Source organism: Vidua chalybeata, chromosome 29 (assembly GCF_026979565.1).
Source record: "Vidua chalybeata isolate OUT-0048 chromosome 29, bVidCha1 merged haplotype, whole genome shotgun sequence".
In the NCBI taxonomy this organism is placed as follows: domain Eukaryota; kingdom Metazoa; phylum Chordata; class Aves; order Passeriformes; family Viduidae; genus Vidua; species Vidua chalybeata.
Genome location: NC_071558.1, coordinates 412,594 through 430,291, shown reverse-complemented (window position 1 = coordinate 430,291; position 17,698 = coordinate 412,594). Strand labels below are relative to the sequence as shown.

At 62.0% G+C, this 17,698-nt stretch overlaps 3 protein-coding genes across 13 annotated transcripts; all 3 read left to right on the top strand.

Moving 5' to 3' along the window:
• The first annotated feature begins 49 nt into the window (after positions 1-49).
• Positions 50-4,825, top strand: S100A1 (S100 calcium binding protein A1). 4 transcript variants are annotated; one of them, XM_053967232.1, is made up of 3 exons: positions 50-248; positions 4,309-4,457; positions 4,550-4,825. In XM_053967232.1, exons 2-3 carry the CDS (start codon positions 4,317-4,319, stop codon positions 4,691-4,693), a joined length of 285 nt encoding a protein of 94 aa, XP_053823207.1. In that variant the 5' UTR covers positions 50-248; positions 4,309-4,316; the 3' UTR covers positions 4,694-4,825. The 4 variants fall into 4 exon arrangements, with proteins under 4 accessions (XP_053823207.1, XP_053823209.1, XP_053823208.1 ...); XM_053967234.1 differs by lacking the exon at positions 50-248 and adding an exon at positions 760-1,015; XM_053967233.1 differs by lacking the exon at positions 50-248 and adding an exon at positions 2,344-2,518.
• A 971-nt stretch (positions 4,826-5,796) lies between these two features.
• Positions 5,797-11,114, top strand: CHTOP (chromatin target of PRMT1). Of its 5 annotated transcripts, none has more exons than XM_053967229.1 (6): positions 5,798-6,006; positions 7,311-7,386; positions 8,696-8,846; positions 10,022-10,202; positions 10,287-10,424; positions 10,776-11,114. In XM_053967229.1, exons 2-6 carry the CDS (start codon positions 7,322-7,324, stop codon positions 10,976-10,978), a joined length of 738 nt encoding a protein of 245 aa, XP_053823204.1. In that variant the 5' UTR covers positions 5,798-6,006; positions 7,311-7,321; the 3' UTR covers positions 10,979-11,114. The 5 variants fall into 5 exon arrangements, with proteins under 5 accessions (XP_053823202.1, XP_053823204.1, XP_053823200.1 ...); XM_053967228.1 differs by having other exon boundaries at positions 5,800-6,006; positions 10,019-10,202; XM_053967227.1 differs by having other exon boundaries at positions 5,797-6,006; positions 10,022-10,424.
• Positions 11,115-12,222: 1,108 nt separating this feature from the next.
• On the top strand, positions 12,223-17,504 carry LOC128801380 (mothers against decapentaplegic homolog 4-like). 4 transcript variants are annotated; one of them, XM_053967220.1, is made up of 12 exons: positions 12,223-12,376; positions 13,576-13,812; positions 14,220-14,394; positions 14,480-14,500; positions 14,614-14,796; positions 14,909-14,995; positions 15,075-15,203; positions 15,279-15,317; positions 15,399-15,582; positions 16,250-16,418; positions 16,849-16,987; positions 17,090-17,504. In XM_053967220.1, exons 2-12 carry the CDS (start codon positions 13,588-13,590, stop codon positions 17,287-17,289), a joined length of 1,551 nt encoding a protein of 516 aa, XP_053823195.1. In that variant the 5' UTR covers positions 12,223-12,376; positions 13,576-13,587; the 3' UTR covers positions 17,290-17,504. The 4 variants fall into 4 exon arrangements, with proteins under 4 accessions (XP_053823195.1, XP_053823196.1, XP_053823198.1 ...); XM_053967221.1 differs by lacking the exon at positions 15,279-15,317; XM_053967223.1 differs by lacking the exons at positions 14,480-14,500; positions 14,614-14,796; positions 14,909-14,995.
• Positions 17,505-17,698: the final 194 nt, after the last annotated feature.

The following is a 17,698-nucleotide window of genomic DNA, read 5'->3' as shown; positions in this document are numbered from 1 at the left end:
TCCCTCCGTCCTCTGCTCCCTCCCCGCCCGGGCACCGGACCAAGCTCGGCCTTAACTCGCCGCGGCCTCAGCGGCGCCGCACGGGGACCTCCTGTGGGGACAGGAGGGGACCGCGGGCAGAGAATGGCCCGGGGCTGGAGCATCAGCGGGACCTTGCACAGAAACATCGCCGGGATCGTTTTGATTGGAAAAGACCTCCGAGATGATTGAATCCAAACTTTGAGCCCCGTTCCGGGGGTGCAGGGCAGGTATAACCCCCCAGCTCCCTCCTTTCAGGGCTGGGACACGGAGGTGACCCCAGAGCCCTGGTCACATTCCGGTGCCATCCCTGTCACATCCCGGCTCCGGCAGTGTCACCGACCTAGGGCCCGGCTCGGCCCGCACCGAGTGAGAGTTGTGACTCAGCCGCCTATGACATCATCCCTATTAATAGTGGGCTCTGTAAAAATTAATTAATCCAAATTAATTAGGGGGTTGGAACAGCCCCAGCGCTCCCCTTTAATCAGTGGCTATTTCTAACATGGCAGCCCTGGCACGTGTCCACCGGGGAGATGGAGCAGCTCCCGGTGGCACCCCCATTCCCACGGGGACCCCGAGCTGCGCCTAACACCCTTAGGGGACCCCAGACACGGCCTCAGGACTGTCCCCGATGTCCCCAGCCTCACCCACGGCTGTAACAAACAACAAGGCTGCAGCAAGCAGCCCCCCCAGGGCCACACGTGGGAATTTGGGGTCCCAAAGCCCCAGCGGTGTTTTGGGGGCCGAGGGCAGGGGGGTCCCCAGCACAACGTCACCGGCCCGGTTTGTGCTGAGCCCTGACGCAGTGGCAGGGACGGGGAGGCTCCCACAGGCACGGGGTGGCCCTGTCCCCACCCCACAGCCGTCACACCGGCTCATGGGGCAGGAATTGGCTTCCTGCAGCCCCATCCGGCCCCGGGATGATGGGGGGACGGGGCTGGGACGTTCACCGAGCCCCACGTCAGGGTACCGGGATGGTCTCTTGGGAAAGCGCCGGGTGAGTCAGGCCCGGCAGGGACCGGGACAGGTTTGGGGTGAATCACTGGCCCCGCAGCCAGGCGGGCCCATGACTCCCTGGCCCTGGAATTTGGGGAGCCAGGATGGGGTGAGGAAGGGGCAGATGCAGCAGTGACCCCACAACAGGAGGGGACATGGGAAAGGCACCTCCAGGTCTTTTATCAGCCTGGGATCCCCCTCAGGACCGTCCCCATGGGCAGTGGGTGGTGACCCGGCCTCGAGGACCCCGGTATGGCCAGGAGGGGACCATAAAGGGACTGAGACTGGGAGCATAGAGGGACTGGGACCATGGAGGAACTGAAGCCATGTAGGGACAGGGATGGGGGACACACAGGGTCAGGGACCGTGTGGGAACTTGGGCCACATAGGGACAGGACCATATAGGGACTTGGGCCATATAGGGTCAGGGATAATATAGGAGTTTGGGCCATATAGGGACAGGAATGGGATCATACAGGGACTTGGGCCATATAGGGTCAGGGACAGTATAGGAACTTGGGTCATGTAGGGACAGGATCATATAGGGACTTGGGCCATATAGGATCAGGGACCGTGTAGGAACTTGGGCCATATAGGGTCAGGAATGAGATCATACAGGGACTTGGGCTACATAGGGACCATACAGGGACTTGGGCCATATAGGGTCAGGGATGGGATCAGACAGGGACTTGGGCCATATAAGACCACAGGACCCTGTGTGACAGGGTGACCATGTGCAGGGGGTCAGTGTCCACTTCCACATCCTGGTCCTGGGGCTCTCCACAACCTGTCTGGCTTGGGAACCCCAACTAAGGATGGTCACCATGGCCACCACGGTGACCAGCCCAGCAGTGGCCCCTGCTGGCCCCATCGGGGCTCGCTGGAGGGGACCGTGGGGCCCACAGCAGGTGCCCAGAGCCACCGCAGTGTCCCCAGCCTAGCCACTGCAGCTCCTCCCTCTCCAAACCCCGGGGATGGAAAAGCCTCTTTTGGGATGGGATGGGGAGACAAGATCGGCCCAGCCCAGCACCGGGAACTGGAGCAACTGGTTTAGCTGGGTCAAAGTGGAGCAGGGGAGTCGCAGTGGCTGAAACCTGTTCCAAGCTGTGTGTAAAGCTCCTGGCATGTCCCTCGCTGCTCCCGCTTCCCAGAGCTTGTCCTGGGAATCTGCCAGCCGTGCTGGGCGTGCTCTGCCCCGGCCTCAGGGTCTGAGACTCCCCAGGATCCCCCCTGGACCCCCCCAGTGTTGGGGTTCACCCTGGGGCACCCCGGTGCTGCTGTCCCGAAGGGTTTGGGGGTCCTGCTGTCCCTCGGGAGCGCTCGGACGCTCTGGCTGTGCCACTGCCAGGCAGTCCTGGCCCTGTCCCCTGGCAGGGAGTGGGGTCGGGGTTATTTTTGGGCAATGCCCGTTCCTGTCACGAGCAGCTGCTGGCCCAGTGACGTTTCTGGGCTTTCCCAGAGTCCTGCCCGCTGCCGAACCACTCAGGGGACGGGGACACTGAGAGTGAGTGCCACGGGGCCCCTCCCAGTGCCCCCATCCCCAGGCTCAGGATCTCGGGATCCAACCCCTCCCGGAGCCCCAGGAATGGAGCCGTGTCCTGCTGGGAAGCAGCTCCTGAGCTGCCCTTTGGGATCCCCGCTGCCCTCTGGGACTCGCAATTCCAGCTGGGACCCCTCCTCTGTTTGGGGACCCCCCCCCCCCGCATCCATCCAGGATGCCCCAGTTTCCCCATTCCCAGGGCAGTGGGGAGGGGGGTTGGCCCCACAGGACCACCGCTTTTGGGGTGCCCAGGCAGGGCCCATCCTCAGCCGCAGGGACAGGAAGTGCAGGAGGTGGGAGCAGAGGCAGCAGGATGTAATTAGCCCCAAATTAGGGCTGGAACCAGGCGTGAGGAGCCCAGCACCACCCGGCCCTGCTGAAAATGCAGCTCCTGTTTGAGGGGGTCCCAACTCCTGGAGGGGTGGGTCCCAGGGAGGGGGGGCTGAAGCATTTGGGGGTTAAGGAATTTGGGGGCTGAGAAATTTGGGAGCTGAGGAATTTTGGGGAACAGGAATTTGGGGGATGAGAAATTTGAGGCCTGAGGAATATGGGGGCTGAAGCTTTTGGGGGCTGAGGAATTTGGGGGATCAGAAATTTGGGGGATGAGGAATTTGAGGAATCAGGAATTTGGGGACTGAATAACTTGGGGGCTGAGGAATTTGAGGGTTGAGGAATTTGGGGGATCAGGAATTTGGGGGATCACGAATTTGGGGGATCACGAATCTGGGGGATCACGAATTTGGGGATGAGAAATTTGAGGCCTGAGGAATTTGGGGGGCTGAGGAATTTGGGGGCTGAGGAATTTGGGGGCTGGGGAATTTGGGGGCTGAGGAATTCGGGGGCTGATCTCCCCGGAGATGCCGGAGCCGGGGAGGCTGCGGGCTCCATCCCGCGCAGATCCGGGGCCGGTAACGGGATCCGCGGGATTATCAGCATCACCCGGGCCGGCTCGGAGTCCGGTTTCTTGGCCGAGGCGTTGCTGGAGCAACGTCGGGCTCGGCATTGTGGGGCCTTTTCAGCCGGACAAGAGCCCTTTGAGCGCGCGGGGGGCCCCGCGGAGTCACCCGATAGCCCCCGCGGCTCCCCCCGGGCCCCGCTGGCTCCCGTGGCCGCTCCGAGGACACCGGATCCCTTCATCAGCCCCGGGAGCGGGGCTGGCCACGGATCCGGCCCCGCGGTGCTGACAGATGGGGGATGCCGCCGGTGCCCCCGCGGGGTCACGGCGTGGCCACCGCGGTCACCCGAGGGTCCCCGGGCACTGACCGCAGCGAGGGACCCCGGTGCCCGTCCCAAGCATCCCAATGTCCCCGATTTTTTCCGCATCCCGGGTGGGCGGCGAGGGGCGCTCGGGGGTGGCACGGGGAGTCCCCCGTGAAGTGACGCTGTCACCCCGGCCGTGCCCGCGGGCTCTGCGGGTGCTGCCCGCGGCCACCTCGGGGGTTGTGCCCCCCACGCCCGGCCCCCGCGGGGCTGGCCGGCGGTGCCAGACGGGCTGTCCAGCCCCGGTATCGGATCCTCCCGGAGGGAGGGGGCTTGGAGCTTATTTAACGTGCCCGGCCAGGCCGGGCGGGCGCACTCGGAGCACGGGGAGCTCAGGTGAGCACAGGTGTCTCTGTCCCCCCTGCCAAACCTCCCCGCCCAGCCCCTGGGAACCCCCCAGTCCTGCCCAGGGGGACCACGGCCGGGGGTGGGTGACATCTGGGGGTGGCACCGAGACAGGGGGGCTGGTGGGTGACATGCTGGGGGTCCCGCAGCCGCAGCCATGGGATCGCAGCTGGAAGGGGCCATGGAGACCCTGATCAATGTGTTCCACCACTACTCGGGCAAGGAGGGGGACAAGTACAAGCTGAGCAAGAAGGAGCTCAAGGAGCTGCTGCAGAGCGAGCTGGGATGTTTCCTGGAGGTAACTGGGACCAGTCTGGGGTGCAGGGGTCTCCCTTTCCCCATTCCCCGGGGGCTGCCCAGCCTCAGGGCTCACCCTGTGCCCCCCCCCAGACCCAGAAGGACGCAGGGGCCGTGGAGAAGATCATGCAGGACCTGGATGAGAACGGCGACGGGGAGGTGGATTTCCAGGAATTCGTGGTCCTGGTGGCCGCCCTGACTGTGGCCTGCAACAACTTCTTCTGGGAGAACGCCTGACCCCCCTCCTGCCACAGCAGGACGTGGGCTCCCAAAATCCAGAGCCCCCCCCCGCCACCCCCCAGCTCACCCCCTCAGCATTCCCAGGGGATCCCACTGGGATCCAGCTGCACAATAAAGGCATCGACCCTGCCCAATGTTTTGTCAGCTCCTTCCTTCATTCCTGCTCGGGATTCCTGCCCTGTCCCCCTGGGAATATCCCACTCTGGGGTCACAGGGAAAAGCCACCCTGGGTCACCCCAAGTGCCTGGAGACAGCCCTGGCTCCACCCTGGGATCCACCTGGGATCCACCCTGGGATCCACCCCGAGCGCCCGGGGCAGGGTGACCCCGGGGCGGGGGATCCCCGCCGGTGTCGGGGTGTGGGACACGGGAGCACTGGGATTTGGGAAGGGGGTGACAGGCTGGGACTCGCTGCAGGTGGCTCCGGAGGTGCCGGCACGGCGCCCGCGGGGCTGGAGGAACCGGTTGGGATCTCCCAGCCCACTGGGATGGGACGGTGGCCAAGGGCCCCACCAGGGCCACCAGCGCCATCATCCGCTTGCCATCCCGGCTCGGGATCGGCCCTGCCCGGGCTGGGATGGACATCGGGAAAGGGGCACGGGAAAGGGGTCAAGGAGCAGCTGGACAGTGTTCCCAGGGACATGGTGGGACACTGGGAGCATCCTGGGCAGGGCACTCCACAGTTCTTACAGACCCCTTCCAGCTCCACAACTCCCAAACACCTGGATCCTATACAATTCCATGACGGAGTATTTTGTGATTCCATAATTCCAAGATTCTACGACGATTCCATGGCAATTCCACAATTCCCTGGGACTCGGGGATTCCAGCACCACGAGACTCCGTGATTCCACGGCTCCGTGACTCCACGGTTCCTTGACCCCACGACTCCCTCGTCCCATGGCTCCGTGACGGTTCCATGACGATTCCATCACGGTTCCATGACGACACCACTCTCTATGACTCCACCCCGACTCCCGCCAGAACGTTCCCGCCTCTCCCTCCGTCCCGCCCCTTTCCCCGCCCCCTCCGCGGCTCCACCAACCACCGCCCCCTCGAGGGGGGGCTCGCGCAGCAGTGGGCGTGGCCGAGAGCGCGGCCGCCATTTCGGCGGGGGCGGGAGCGGCGCCGGCGCCATTTTGTCGCGGGCGGCTGAGGGAGAAGCGGCGGCGACGGCGGGAGCGGGCGGAGCTCAGCGCCAGCCCCGGCCCCGCGCCGGCCCCGCACCGGCCCCGCACCGGCCCCGCACTCACCTCGCACTCACCTGCCCGCCCGCCGGAGCCACCGGAGACCTGGCGACCGTGTGTTTCGGTGAGTGACCGGCCCGGCTGCGCGGGGGCGGGGCGCCGGGGGGGCGCTCCTGAAGGCCCGGGGAGTCCCTTCATGGCCCCCTCATGGTCTCCTCATAGCCCGGGGGAGCCCCCTCAGGGTCGGGGCTTTTCCCCTGACCGGGCTCCGAAGCCGGGCCTGAGGGGGCCGGAGCGGTTGTTTTTTTGTTTTGGTTTGGTTTTTTTTCCTCAGGAAGATAAACGCTTTAAAAACCACTTCAAAATGGAAAAGCCGCTGTATATTAAAATAAAATTATTAATATTAATTTAAAACAGGAATAAGGCTTTCTGTTGTCTCCGTTTCTGGGTGTAAATTCTCTCAATAAAGCGGTTTTTTGAGGGTATTACAGAGTGAGCGCATCCCGACCGTCATCCACCCGTTAAATTTGCTGCTAATTATAAATTAAATTAATAAATCGATCTGCAGAGCTCGGGGGTTGGAACCCAGCGTGTTTCTGTAGCATCCAGCACTGGGGGGGGGATTTAAATCCCTGCCCTGAGGGAGGTGGAACCTCGATGTTTTTAAAGGATACGATGCTGTGTAGCATTATCTAAGATTTTTATTCCCAGTTTTATTCCCCGTGCCCTTAAAACTGGGATTTGCACCTTGGTCATGTTAAGAACACGGGAGATGTGGAGGTGTCAATGTGCTAAAGGCATTTGGATGCTATTTATAGCTGGATTTTTATGTTGCTACTCAAAAAACCGATAAGGTATTCACTGTAAAAAGATAAATTTTTACTAAAGGTAAATTAAAATAACCCCCATTTTTATTAAACCTGGTAGAAGGCTAGAAAACATTAAAAATGCATAAATACAATACCTATAACTTGCCTCACTCTTAGTTCTCTACACAGAGAACAGAAGTTTTTCAATGTTTAATCATGTAAATGCATAATAATTGTTTTAATTTGATGTCTTGGGTTCTGTTTTGCATCTTTGCTCCGAAGGTGGCATTTGGTTGCCATCCTGCTCCTGGATTTTTGTATTCTTCCTCCTAATATTGCTGAAGCATTCACTGTAAAAAGATAAATTTTTGGTAAGGGACAAATAAAGGAACTCCCTGATTTATTGAAACTGGGAGAGGATTAAAAGTCTCAGAATCAAAATGGAAAAATTCTGGCAGAGGGCTAAAAATCACTGGAAAAAAAAGAATATATTACACATAACCTGCCCTAATCTTGATTCCCTCCACCCAAGGAGGCAGAACAGAAGGGGTTTTTAGTATTTAGTGGTATAAACGTGTAACAAATGCCTAAATTTTCCCTTTTGGGGCCTGTTTTGCAGATTCTCTGAAGATGGCTGCACAGTCAGCACCGAAGGTCGTGCTAAAGAGCACCACCAAGATGTCTCTGAACGAGCGGTGAGGAAGCCAACGGCACCTTCAGCTCCTAAGAAATCATATAATTTTTTTTTTTTACTTAATTCTCACTATCCAAAATCCAAAAACCCACCGTGGTTTCCGCCCTCTTTTAACCTCGTCGAGCGAGCGGGTGCCTCCACACACCCGCCTTACCCTCCGACCCCTGCGGCACGCAAGGTTAAAAGGGCCAAAAATCCCGGAGGGATTTCTCCGTGTCTTTAGTGTTGATTCGCCTCATAAATCCGGTGGGATGTGTTGTAAGAGCAGAGACCAACCTCACACCCTCCCTGTCTCTCCCACATGTTTTGACATTGGTATTTTGGCTCTGCTGCCGCGCCCGAGGGTCCCACCTGCCCCGGTGGGCCCTGTAAGAGGCCGGCAGCGGCCCTGGAACCGGCCCGAAGGCCCTTCTGGGCCTTGTAAGAGGCAACAGCTTCGCTTCACCTCCATCTCTCTCTGTCCTCGAGCTCTTCCCGTGGGTCATTCCGCTGGGTTTTTCCACGTGTGGCTCCTCTGTGATGACTAATGGGTGTCCCGCTCTCCCGCTGAGCATTTTGGGGTTAAACACGCTGCCATGGGGCAGCTTCTGCTCCGGCTGTGCTGCGGGGAGGTGTGGCCTGAGCTCAGGGACACCTTGCTGCCTCCTTCCCTCCCTGTCAGCCCAAACCCCTCGTTTTTAGGGGGTGGGTTTTGTTCGCCAACTCCCAGGAAGCTGCTGGGGTGCTGCTGAGGAGCTTTATTTACCATCACACTGCGTGTTTGCTCTTCCATGGAGAAATAAAAACACCACGTAAATTCCCAAGTGGCCTGATTCCAGGAGAGCAGTTGGGTGGCATTCAGGAGATGCTCAGAGTGGTGGAATTTTGTAGAATCATGGAACTCCTGAGGTTGGAAAAGGCTTTAAGATGATCACTTCCAACCTGGCGCTGGAGGACGCTGAGTACGGCTTCATCCCAACCTTCCTCCTGGCCTGGAATTTTGACTCTTTTTCCCAGATTTTTTTGGGGGTTGATTTGGCTTTTGCTGTCCTGTTTCTCCCCCTCCTGTCACGACCATCCCCGCTTCCTGCTGGTTGTCACCCCTTCTGCCATCTCTAAACCCACTAACCTCCGGCTTTCTCATTCCCACTGAAAACTTCCACCTCATTCCTGCCTCTCCGGGCCTCACGGCCAGCGAGGGATCCGTAATCCCATAAGTGCCACTCTTTGCATAAGGTTCATGGGAGCTGGAGCCCCACTCGAGCACCGTGAAATGCCGATAATTGTGTGTTTTAAGCTTTAATTAAACCCCGTTTTATTCGACCTTGAAGCTTCACTAACATGCTGAAGAACAAACAGCCGATGCCGGTGAATATCCGGGCCACCATGCAGCAGCAGCAGCTGGCCAGCGCTCGAAACAGACGTCTGGCCCAGCAGATGGAGAACAGACCGTCTGTGCAGGCCGCTCTGAAGCTCAAACAGGTGAGAGGAAAAGGGATTTTGGCCTTGCAGGATGTGGAAAAAGCTTATCTGGAAAGAGAAAGAGGCCAGAGAGGGAAAGGGGATGGAGGGTGAGTGTGGGGAGCTACTGGAGGAAAGGAGGCTCGTGGAGGGACCCTCTGGCTCTCCACATCTCCCTGACAGGAGGGTCAGGTTGGAGGAATTTTTTCCTGGGAAGGGTTGTCAGGCTTTGGCAGGGGCTGGCCAGGGAATTTTGGAGTTGCCACCCCTGGAGATGTCCAGGCAAGGCCTTGATGTGGCGCTCAGTGCCCTGGGCTGGGCACAAGGTGGGGATTCAGTAGTCTGGGAGGTCTTTTCCAACCTGGAGACTTGTGGGATTGTGTAAAAACGGTGTTGGAGAGTGTCCAGAGGAGAGACATGAGGATGGAGAAGGGTCTGAAGTGGCTGAGGGCACTTGGTGTGTCCAGCTGGAGCAGAGAAGCCTGAGGGGAGACTCGGGGATCTGCAGCTCCAATCTCTGCTCCCTGGGACAAGAACAGGATCCAGGGAGTGGCTGGAGCTGTGCTCAGGTTGGAGATCAGGGAAAGGCTCTTCCCCCAGAGGGTGCTGGGCACTGCCCAGCTTCCCTAGGGAATGGGCACAGCCTCAATGCTGCCAGAGCTCCAGGACACCATTCCCAGGGATGCACAGGGTGGATTTTGGGGTGTCTGTGCAGGGGCAGGAGTTGGCCTGGATGATCCTGATGGATCCCTCCCAACTCAGAGCATTCCATGATCCTAAAAATGAGGTACCTGGGAGGGACTTGCAGAAAATTTTGGCTTTTTACCTCAGATTGGTAACGAGTTGTCATTCCCTGGTTGTCGGCGTTGGTGTGGGGGCGTTGGGTGCTGGCTGTTGATGTCTCCTCTCTATTTTTCCAGAGAAATGGCTCATCCCAGGGTCAGGGAGCTGCCGAGTGCTTCACCTCGCAGTCCCACGGCAGCGACAGCCCCTAAAATCCCACCCTCCCTCGGTAGCCGCTGCTGTGGTGGTTTTTCCCCGAGGAGCAGCGGGACCGGCTCCCATGCTGACTGATTGGGAATGCAGGCCTGGACTCCAGGCACAACCCCTCCATTGCGAGCGCTGTGTCCCTCCTGTGTCCCCAATCCCAGATTGCTGCATGACTCCTGTCCCTCCCAAATCTTCTCTTCCAGAAGAGCTTGAAGCAACGCCTCGGGAAGAGCAACATCCAGGCACGGCTGGGCCGGCCGGCAGGGACGCTGGCCCGCGGAGCCCTGGGGGGCCGGGGGCTGGCCTTGGGCCAGCGGGGGATGCCCCGGGGGGCCCTGCGGGGCCGCGGCGCCCGGGCCATGATCCGAGGAGGGGTCGCGCTCCGAGGTCAGTCCGCCGCCATCCCCGCTCCAGCCCCTTGCACGCCATTCCGCAGGCTGAAATCCCGCTTTTCTGGCTTCTCCACTGAAGGTCAAGGCCTGCTGCGCGGCGGGAGAGGGATCGCCCCCCGGATGGGCCTGCGGAGAGGCGGGATCAGGGGCCGCGGTGGCCTGGGAAGAGGCGGCCTGGGCCGGGGCGCCATGGGCCGGGGAGGGATCGGTGGCAGAGGTGAGTGCCCGGGCCTGGGAATAACAGGAATAATTCAGCTGGGATCCTTCTGTCCTGGCTAAGGCTGGGGCTTGGAACCTGCAGCCCCAAGAACTCCAAGCCTGGAATTCAAACCGTTTATCCAAGACTTGGTTATTTTTAAAACTGAAGCTCAGCAGGGGTTGGGAGGGGAAACGCAGCAACCAGATGTCGGTGTTAGGCTGGCATTGAGGAATTCTCAGGAAGCTCCTCATTGCTCCGAGGAGCGAGAAGGAGCTGGGAGTGTATCCACGAGTCAGACACCCCTGTGGTCATCCACAGGGTGGGAAATCCCGGGACGCAGGCGGTGACAAGTGTTTTGTCCCTGGGCAGGGCGCGGCATGGCCGGGCGTGGCCGGGGCGGCTTCGGCGGGCGCGGCAGAGGCCGGGGCCGCGGCAGAGGTTCGGCACGCCCCGCTCTCACCAAGGAGCAGCTGGACAACCAGCTGGACGCCTACATGTCCAAGACCAAGGGACACCTGGATGCCGAGCTGGACGCGTACATGGCACAGACGGATCCCGAGGCCACCGACTGAGGGGCCGGGACTGCCGGGGGAGGGGGGGTTCGTTCCATCGGGAGCTGCGGGGGGAATCCCCGATGGAGAATTCAGATTTAGTGTGTTCTTCGATGTTTTGATACTCTCTGTTGTATTAAACTTTTTTTGGATTGTTCTTTTGGGGGGGATCTTCTTGGTTGCTTTTCCCGGATGGGATGGATCTGCCATGGAGAATCTACTGCTGGCAGCACCAGGGATGCATCCATGGCTTGGGGACCAGATCCCTGTGTGCCTCTGGAGCTCTCTGGTTGAGTTTTGGGATGGGTTTATTGGATATTTGGGATCAGCCCATGTATGTTTTGGAATGTCCATGTTCCCTGCTGGAGTTCAGTTTAACCACCTTCCCCGCAGGAAGAGCCCGAGTTTGGCTGCTGTTCTCCTCACAGATCCTTTGGTTCTGCACCAAAAATCCCTGTGGGGTTGGGGCAGGTGGAGAACTTCCCTGTTTTAGTGGATTTTGAGGGGTTGAAGTTTGAGTTCTTTTGGCGCTGTGTTTCTGTGTGGTTCAAGCATTTTAAAGAAATGAGAGGCAGGGACAGAAAACTCAGCCAGGACAGTGAAGTGAAAATGCCTCTTTTCCAGAACAGGCTCCAAACCCCATCCAAAAAAACTGATGAATTTTTAAAACCCAGTGTGACTAAAAGGTCTGTGATTTGATCACCCACCCCTTCCACGCTTTAAGTTTTCCTGTTCCCTTGGAGTCTTGCATTTCTGGTTACTTAAAGGAGAGAGAATTCCCAAAGCTGTGTGTGGGGCTTTTCTCTGGAAATGGGATTTTCCTCAGTTTACTCCGCAGGGGCAGAAGGAAGAGAGAATCCACCAACTCCTGCTTCCTTCCCGGTGCGGCGTTCCCGAGGGATAACCGGGACCGGATCCCGCGGCGTTCCCGGGGGATGACCGGGGCCGGGACCCGCGGCGCTCCCGGTGGGAGCGGGGCCCGGCGGCGCCGGGGGCGGGGCCCGTCTGGGGGCTCGCGCCGTGAAAGCGCGGCTGCGATTGGCTGGCGGGGCGCGGCCCGGCTGTCACGGGCGCTGCCATTGGCTGCGGCGCGGCGGCGCCTCACGCGCTCCGGCCGCTCCTTTTGTTATTGTAGGGACGGAGTTGGGAAAGGGCTGAGGGAGCGGGAACGGGACCGGGGAGAGGGCCGGGAGGAGGAGGAGAGGGCTGGGGGGAGGTGAGGGAGGCTGAGGGAAAGGGTTGAGGTCAGGAGGAGGAGGCTGAGGGCAGGAGGAAGGGGCTGAGGGAAGGACTGAGGGAAAGGGCTGAGGGAACGGCTGAGGGAAAAGCAGGGGGCTGCAGGCACGGCAGCACCACCGTGAGCCGGAGGAGATGCGGCGGGAGCCGGGCCGCGAGTGACGGCAGCCGGGGGCAGTGGAGGTGAGTAGAGCCTGAGCCATCATCAGTCCCCTGGGGGTCCCTACTGTGTCCCCTCCTTGAAGCCCATCGCTCCTCAAACCCCCTGCGCCATCCCTGTCACCTTCCCGTGCCCCGTGGTGTGCCAGGAGCATCCCTGTGGGACGGGCTTTGGGGCTCGGGACAGGGATCAGCCGGGAGTTCTCCTGGCAGGGCGATGCGGGGTGAGGATGGGGCCAGGTCTGGCCCCACTGGTCACCCCAGCTTCCCCCAAAACCAGAGCGGGCTGAGCTCTGCAGAGGGACGGAGATGGCTCTGACCCTTCCAGGCTTTCCTGGAGCAGCCTTGGGATGCAGCTCCTGGGGGGAGCAGGACCCCAGGTCCCCTCTTCCACTGCTTTTAGCCCCGAAACATGAGGCAGAGAATGGGCAGGGAGCAGGGAATGCTGGCATTGAGGCAGCAGCCGGGATGAGATCCCCGGGATGAACCCCAGAGCCTAGCGGGGGGCTGAGGGTCGCACCCCCACCACGGGGGGCTCCATGGGGTCCCTCCAGCATCCCTGGAAGTGCCCCCAATACCGAGATGGCATCTTGGAGGAGCTCGGCACAGGGGGACACGCGGAGGGTGCTGGCAGGACAGCCAGGCTCCCTCACAGTCCCAGATAAGGAGCAGGGACCAGCGGTTTGTTGTGTCTGCCGCCATCCCAAGGATTTTCCAAAGCTCTGGAGCGCTGCATCCAGGCTCTGGCGTGAGCAGGGTCTGGCAGGGAGGCAGGAAAGGGAGAAGCCAGGGAGAGAGAGGGGTTAAGGAGCGGCGCCAGGCTGGGCTCTGTTTAGTCTGGCCTCGGCGGCGGCAGCGGGAGCTGGTCTGTCCCCGTGGCACCGGGCACGGACACAGCCCTGCTCCCTGCCAGGCGCTGGGGACACCGCTGTCCCCGAGCCTGATGCCAGGGTGCCACCACCAGCTGTGGCTCTGCTGCTATGGGGAGCTGGGGACACCCCAAGTGTGTCCCGTCACCTCACCTCTTCCCCAAGCTGGGGACAAACTCTGGGACTCGGGTCGTGCGATCAGCCAGGGACCACGGAAGCCAGGCTTTGGGTGACAGATGGCTTTGTCACCTGGAGAGTGCCACCTTCCCGGTGCCACACACGTCCCTCGTGCCAGCACGCGGCTCGGTATGCCCTGCAGCAGGGTGACAAGCGGGGACACGCCGTGCCTTGCAGGGACGCAGCGCCATGTCCCTGGGCAGTGAGAGCGGCCCCGGCATCGTGCACAGCCTGCTGTGCCACCGGCAGGGAGGGGACAGCGAGGCCTTCGCCCGCCGCGCCATCCAGAGCCTGCTCAGGAAGCTGAAGGAGAAGAGGGACGAGCTGGACGCGCTCGTGGCCGCTGTCACCTCTGGAGGAGCCCAGCCCGGCCAGTGTGTCACCGTGCAGCGCACCCTGGACGGGCGGCTCCAGGTACCACCGGCATGGGGGCTCGGCGTGGCCGCCCCCCGTGGGGACCCCCCGGGCTGGGAGGGGACACAAGCGACCCGTGACACCCCCTGTAAACCCACCCTAAGTTTGGGGGTGCTGGGTGCCCCATGAGCCCCCTCCGTACGCTGTGGGAGTGGCTGGGTCCCCTGGCCGCATCCCCCTCCCCTCCGCGGCGTGCCCCGCGCCGCCCTGCCCGGTGAGTCAGTGTCTGGCAGCCTTGGGCCGGGGGGGATCGGGGAGGGACGGGGAGTTTGTTATGTCTGGAGCCGGGAAGCGCGGGGGGAACCCCCGGCCTGGCGCCAGCTCCGTGCTGCGGGGGCTGGGGGGGATCCCGGGGAGGGGGGCACATCTCCTCATTCCCCCTTTGTGTCCCCCCCCGCTCCCCGCAGGTGGCCGGCAGGAAGGGGTTCCCCCACGTCATCTACGCCCGGCTCTGGCGCTGGCCCGACCTGCACAAGAACGAGCTGAAACCCGTCCAATTCTGCCAATTCGCCTTCGACCTCAAGTGCGACAGCGTCTGTGTCAACCCCTACCACTACGAGCGCGTGGGGACCCCCGACAGCGGTGAGCCGGGACCCCCGGTTGGGCGGTTCCCAAGGGGGCGTCACCGGCACCCCTAATCCCCCCCCCCCCCCCCCCTCTCCCGCAGGTCTGAGCATCCAGAGCACAGGTGAGACCCCGGCCCGGGGCCGGCGGGGAGCCACCCCGGAGCCAGCCCAGCCCCCGGCAGCGGGTCCCCATATCCCCCCATGGTCTCCGGTGTGTGTCCCCCGCCCTCCCCAGTGCCCCCCCCGCGCCCGGTGAAGGAGGAGTTTGTCCATGACTGTGTGCAGATGGAGCTGCCGGCCCGTCGGGAGCCGGGGGCCGAGCCCCCCGCCCGGCCCCACCGAGCGCTGCCCCCCCGGCGGCCCCCTGAGCCCCCCCGTGTGCCCCGGACCTACTCTGCGTTCCCCATGGTGCCCCAAGGTGAGACCCCCCCCCCTTAGCCCCGACCCTGTGAGGGTTTGGAGGCATCACCCTGAGCCCCTCACCCTGCAATGACCCCCCATGACCCCCCTGTTCCCATATTCCCCCACAGTGACCCCCCAGGACCCCTTGGCCCACCCCGAGGACCCCCCAGCACAGCCCCCCCCGCAGAACGGGTACCCCAAACCACCCCACCACAGTGAGTATGGGGGTACCCCACTGCCCCCCGACCCCCTTGGTGGGACCGTCCTTATGTCCCCCTGTGTCCCCCCCTGCAGGTTCACCGCTGAGCTGGACCAGTGCCACCATCTACACCCCAAGTTTGGGGGGGTCGCAGGCCCCCCCACTACAACATCCCAGCAGCCAGAGCCACCCCCAGGCCCCCCAGCACCACCCCAACCACTGCTGTAGGTTTGGGGGGCACTGAGCGAGGGCTGGGGGGGGGATCCTCAGGGTGCTGACCCCCTCTCTGCCCCTCCCAGGGCCCCCCGTGCTCCAGCCCCCCATGTCCACCCACCCTGGTGAGTGCCCCCCTCCCTCCTTAACACCCATGGGTGCCGTGACCCTCCCCCCCAAAAAAAATCCCATGTGCCCCCTTCCAGGGCCGGAATTCTGGTGCTCCATTGCCTACTTCGAGCAGGATGTGCAGGTGGGGGAGATCTTCAAGGTGCCCTCGAGCTGCCCCTCCGTGGTGGTGGACGGCTACGTGGACCCCTCGGGGGGCGCCCGCTTCTGCCTGGGGCAGCTCTCCAACGTGCAGCGCTGCGCGGCCAGCGAGAGGGCACGGTGGGTCGGGGGCACGGGGGGTCAGAGGGGGCATGGGGGGCATGGGGGATCGGGGGGGCATAGGGAGTCAGCGGGGTACAGTGGGTCAAGGGCCATGGGGGCTTGGTGGGTCAGGAGGCACAGGGGGTCAGGGGGGCATGGGCAACACAGTAGGGCATGGAGGGCACGGGGGGCTCGATGGGTCAGAGGGTGGAGAGTGGGGAGTAATGGGGCAGGGGGCACGGTGGACATGGGGGGCTCAGTGGGTCAGAGGGCGCAGGAGGTGAGGGGGGCACTGGGGGCACAGTGGGTCGGGGGGAATGGGGAGCACGGGGGAGGGTGGGGAGTAATGGGGCAGGGGGGCACAGGGGCTGTGAGGGTGAAGGATGGGGGGCAAAAGGGGGGTAATCAGGGTGGGGGGGTTGGGGATAAACAGGGAGGAATGGGGATGTGGGGGAAAGGGGGGATAGTCAGGGCAGGAGGAGGAAAAGGGGAAAAATCAGGAGAAAGGGGGGAAATGGGGAGAAGAGGGGGCCAGGAGGGAAAACTAGGGCAGAAGTGGGGGATAATCAGGGTGGAAGTGAGGAACATGAGGGAAAATCAGGGCAAAACAGGGAGAAGCTGGGGCCTGGCCTGGGCAGGTGGACCAGGGCGGGTCTGGGGGGTCCGTGCTGAGGCTCTCGGCCAGGCTGCACATCGGGAAGGGCGTGCAGCTGGAGCGGCGAGGAGAGGGAGACGTGTGGATGCGCTGCCGCAGCGACCACGCCGTGTTCGTGCAGAGCTTCTACCTGGACAGGGAGGCGGGCAGAGCCCCCGGGGACGCTGTGCACAAGGTGTACCCCGGAGCACACATCAAGGTCGGGCTCCCCGGGGGTCCCCAGGAGGGCTGGGGGGAGTTCTGGGCCCAGATTTTAGGAGTGGAAGGACCCCAGGGATGGGGGGACCCCCTTGGGCATGCTGAGGGGGGCCCCAAAGTACCCCCACCCCTGCTCAGGGGTCCCCTCGTGTCCCCCCAGGAGTTCTGGGCCCAGATTTTAGGGTGTTCTAGGCAGTGGAAGGACCCCAGGAATGGAGGGACCCCCACGGGCACCCCCAAGGGGTTGCCGAAGTACCCCCACCCCTGCTCAGGGGTTTGCCCAGGAGGGCTGGGGGGAGTTCTGGGCCCAGATTTTAGGAGTGGAAGGACCTCAGGGATGGGGGGACCCCCATGAGCATGCAGAGGTGGGCCCCAGGGTACCACTCACCCCAAAGCCACCCTGCTCAGGGGTGCCCCCCGTGGCCCCCCAGGTATTTGACCTGCGCCAGTGCCACCGGCAGATGCAGCAGCAGGCGGCCACTGCCCAGGCTGCGGCCACTGCCCAGGCCGCCGCTGTGGCTGGCAGCCTCCCCGGGCCTGGCTCGGTGGGTGGCATTGCCCCGGCTATCGGTGAGTGACCACAGCGGTGACAGGACCCCTGTGACGCCCCCCCCCCCCCGCTGCCCACAGGGCGGGCTGAGACCCCCGTGCTGACCGTGCCACCCCCCCCAGGGCTGTCGGTGGCCGCGGGGCTCGGCGTGGACGACCTGCGGCGCCTGTGCCTCGTTAGGCTGAGCTTCGTCAAGGGCTGGGGGCCTGACTACCCCCGGGCCAGCATCACCTGCACGCCCTGCTGGATCGAGGTGCACCTGCACCGTGCCCTGCAGCTGCTCGACCACGTCCTGCACGCCCTGCCCGATGCCCACGCCTGACTCCGGGAAGGAGCGGCCAAAAAAGAGGAAAAAAAAAAAGGCAAAAAAGAAAAAATGAAGCAAAATGACCAAAAATGTGTTGGTTTAACGGTTATTTAATGGATGGGTGTTTGTGGCCTGGGTGTGGTGCGGCCCTCAGCGCTGATTTTCACCTCCTGCTTTAACTTTTGTATGAAAATAAACAAAAAAAAAATTTTAAAGCCGAAACAACAAGGTGAAAGGACCAACACCATGTTGTTTTTAACCATTATTTAATGGATGGGGTTGGAATCTCTGGCCTGATTGTGCCGGCGCCTTTGACGGCCGCTCAGCGCTGCAGATGTGCCGCCAGATGAGTTTTCAGATGTGCATCCAGCTGTGCCCTTGCACGTTGGGACTACATTTCCCACCAGCCCCCGCGGCGCGCACC

Bases quoted from the DNA above. Each gene is read 5' to 3' on its own strand.
- S100A1 (XM_053967231.1), top strand. From the start codon at position 3,856: ATGTCCCCGATTTTTTCCGCATCCCGGGTGGGCGGCGAGGGGCGCTCG. The intron at 4,151-4,308 runs GTGAGCACAGGT...GGGGTCCCGCAG, and splicing joins TCGGAGCACGGGGAGCTCAG to CCGCAGCCATGGGATCGCAG. The intron at 4,458-4,549 runs GTAACTGGGACC...GCCCCCCCCCAG, and splicing joins AGCTGGGATGTTTCCTGGAG to ACCCAGAAGGACGCAGGGGC.
- CHTOP (XM_053967225.1), top strand. From the start codon at position 7,322: ATGGCTGCACAGTCAGCACCGAAGGTCGTGCTAAAGAGCACCACCAAG. The intron at 7,387-8,695 runs GTGAGGAAGCCA...TCGACCTTGAAG, and splicing joins AAGATGTCTCTGAACGAGCG to CTTCACTAACATGCTGAAGA. The intron at 10,425-10,775 runs GTGAGTGCCCGG...GTCCCTGGGCAG, and splicing joins GGGAGGGATCGGTGGCAGAG to GGCGCGGCATGGCCGGGCGT.
- LOC128801380 (XM_053967220.1), top strand. From the start codon at position 13,588: ATGTCCCTGGGCAGTGAGAGCGGCCCCGGCATCGTGCACAGCCTGCTG. The intron at 14,996-15,074 runs GTGAGTATGGGG...CCCCCCCTGCAG, and splicing joins CCCCAAACCACCCCACCACA to GTTCACCGCTGAGCTGGACC. The intron at 15,318-15,398 runs GTGAGTGCCCCC...GCCCCCTTCCAG, and splicing joins CCCCATGTCCACCCACCCTG to GGCCGGAATTCTGGTGCTCC.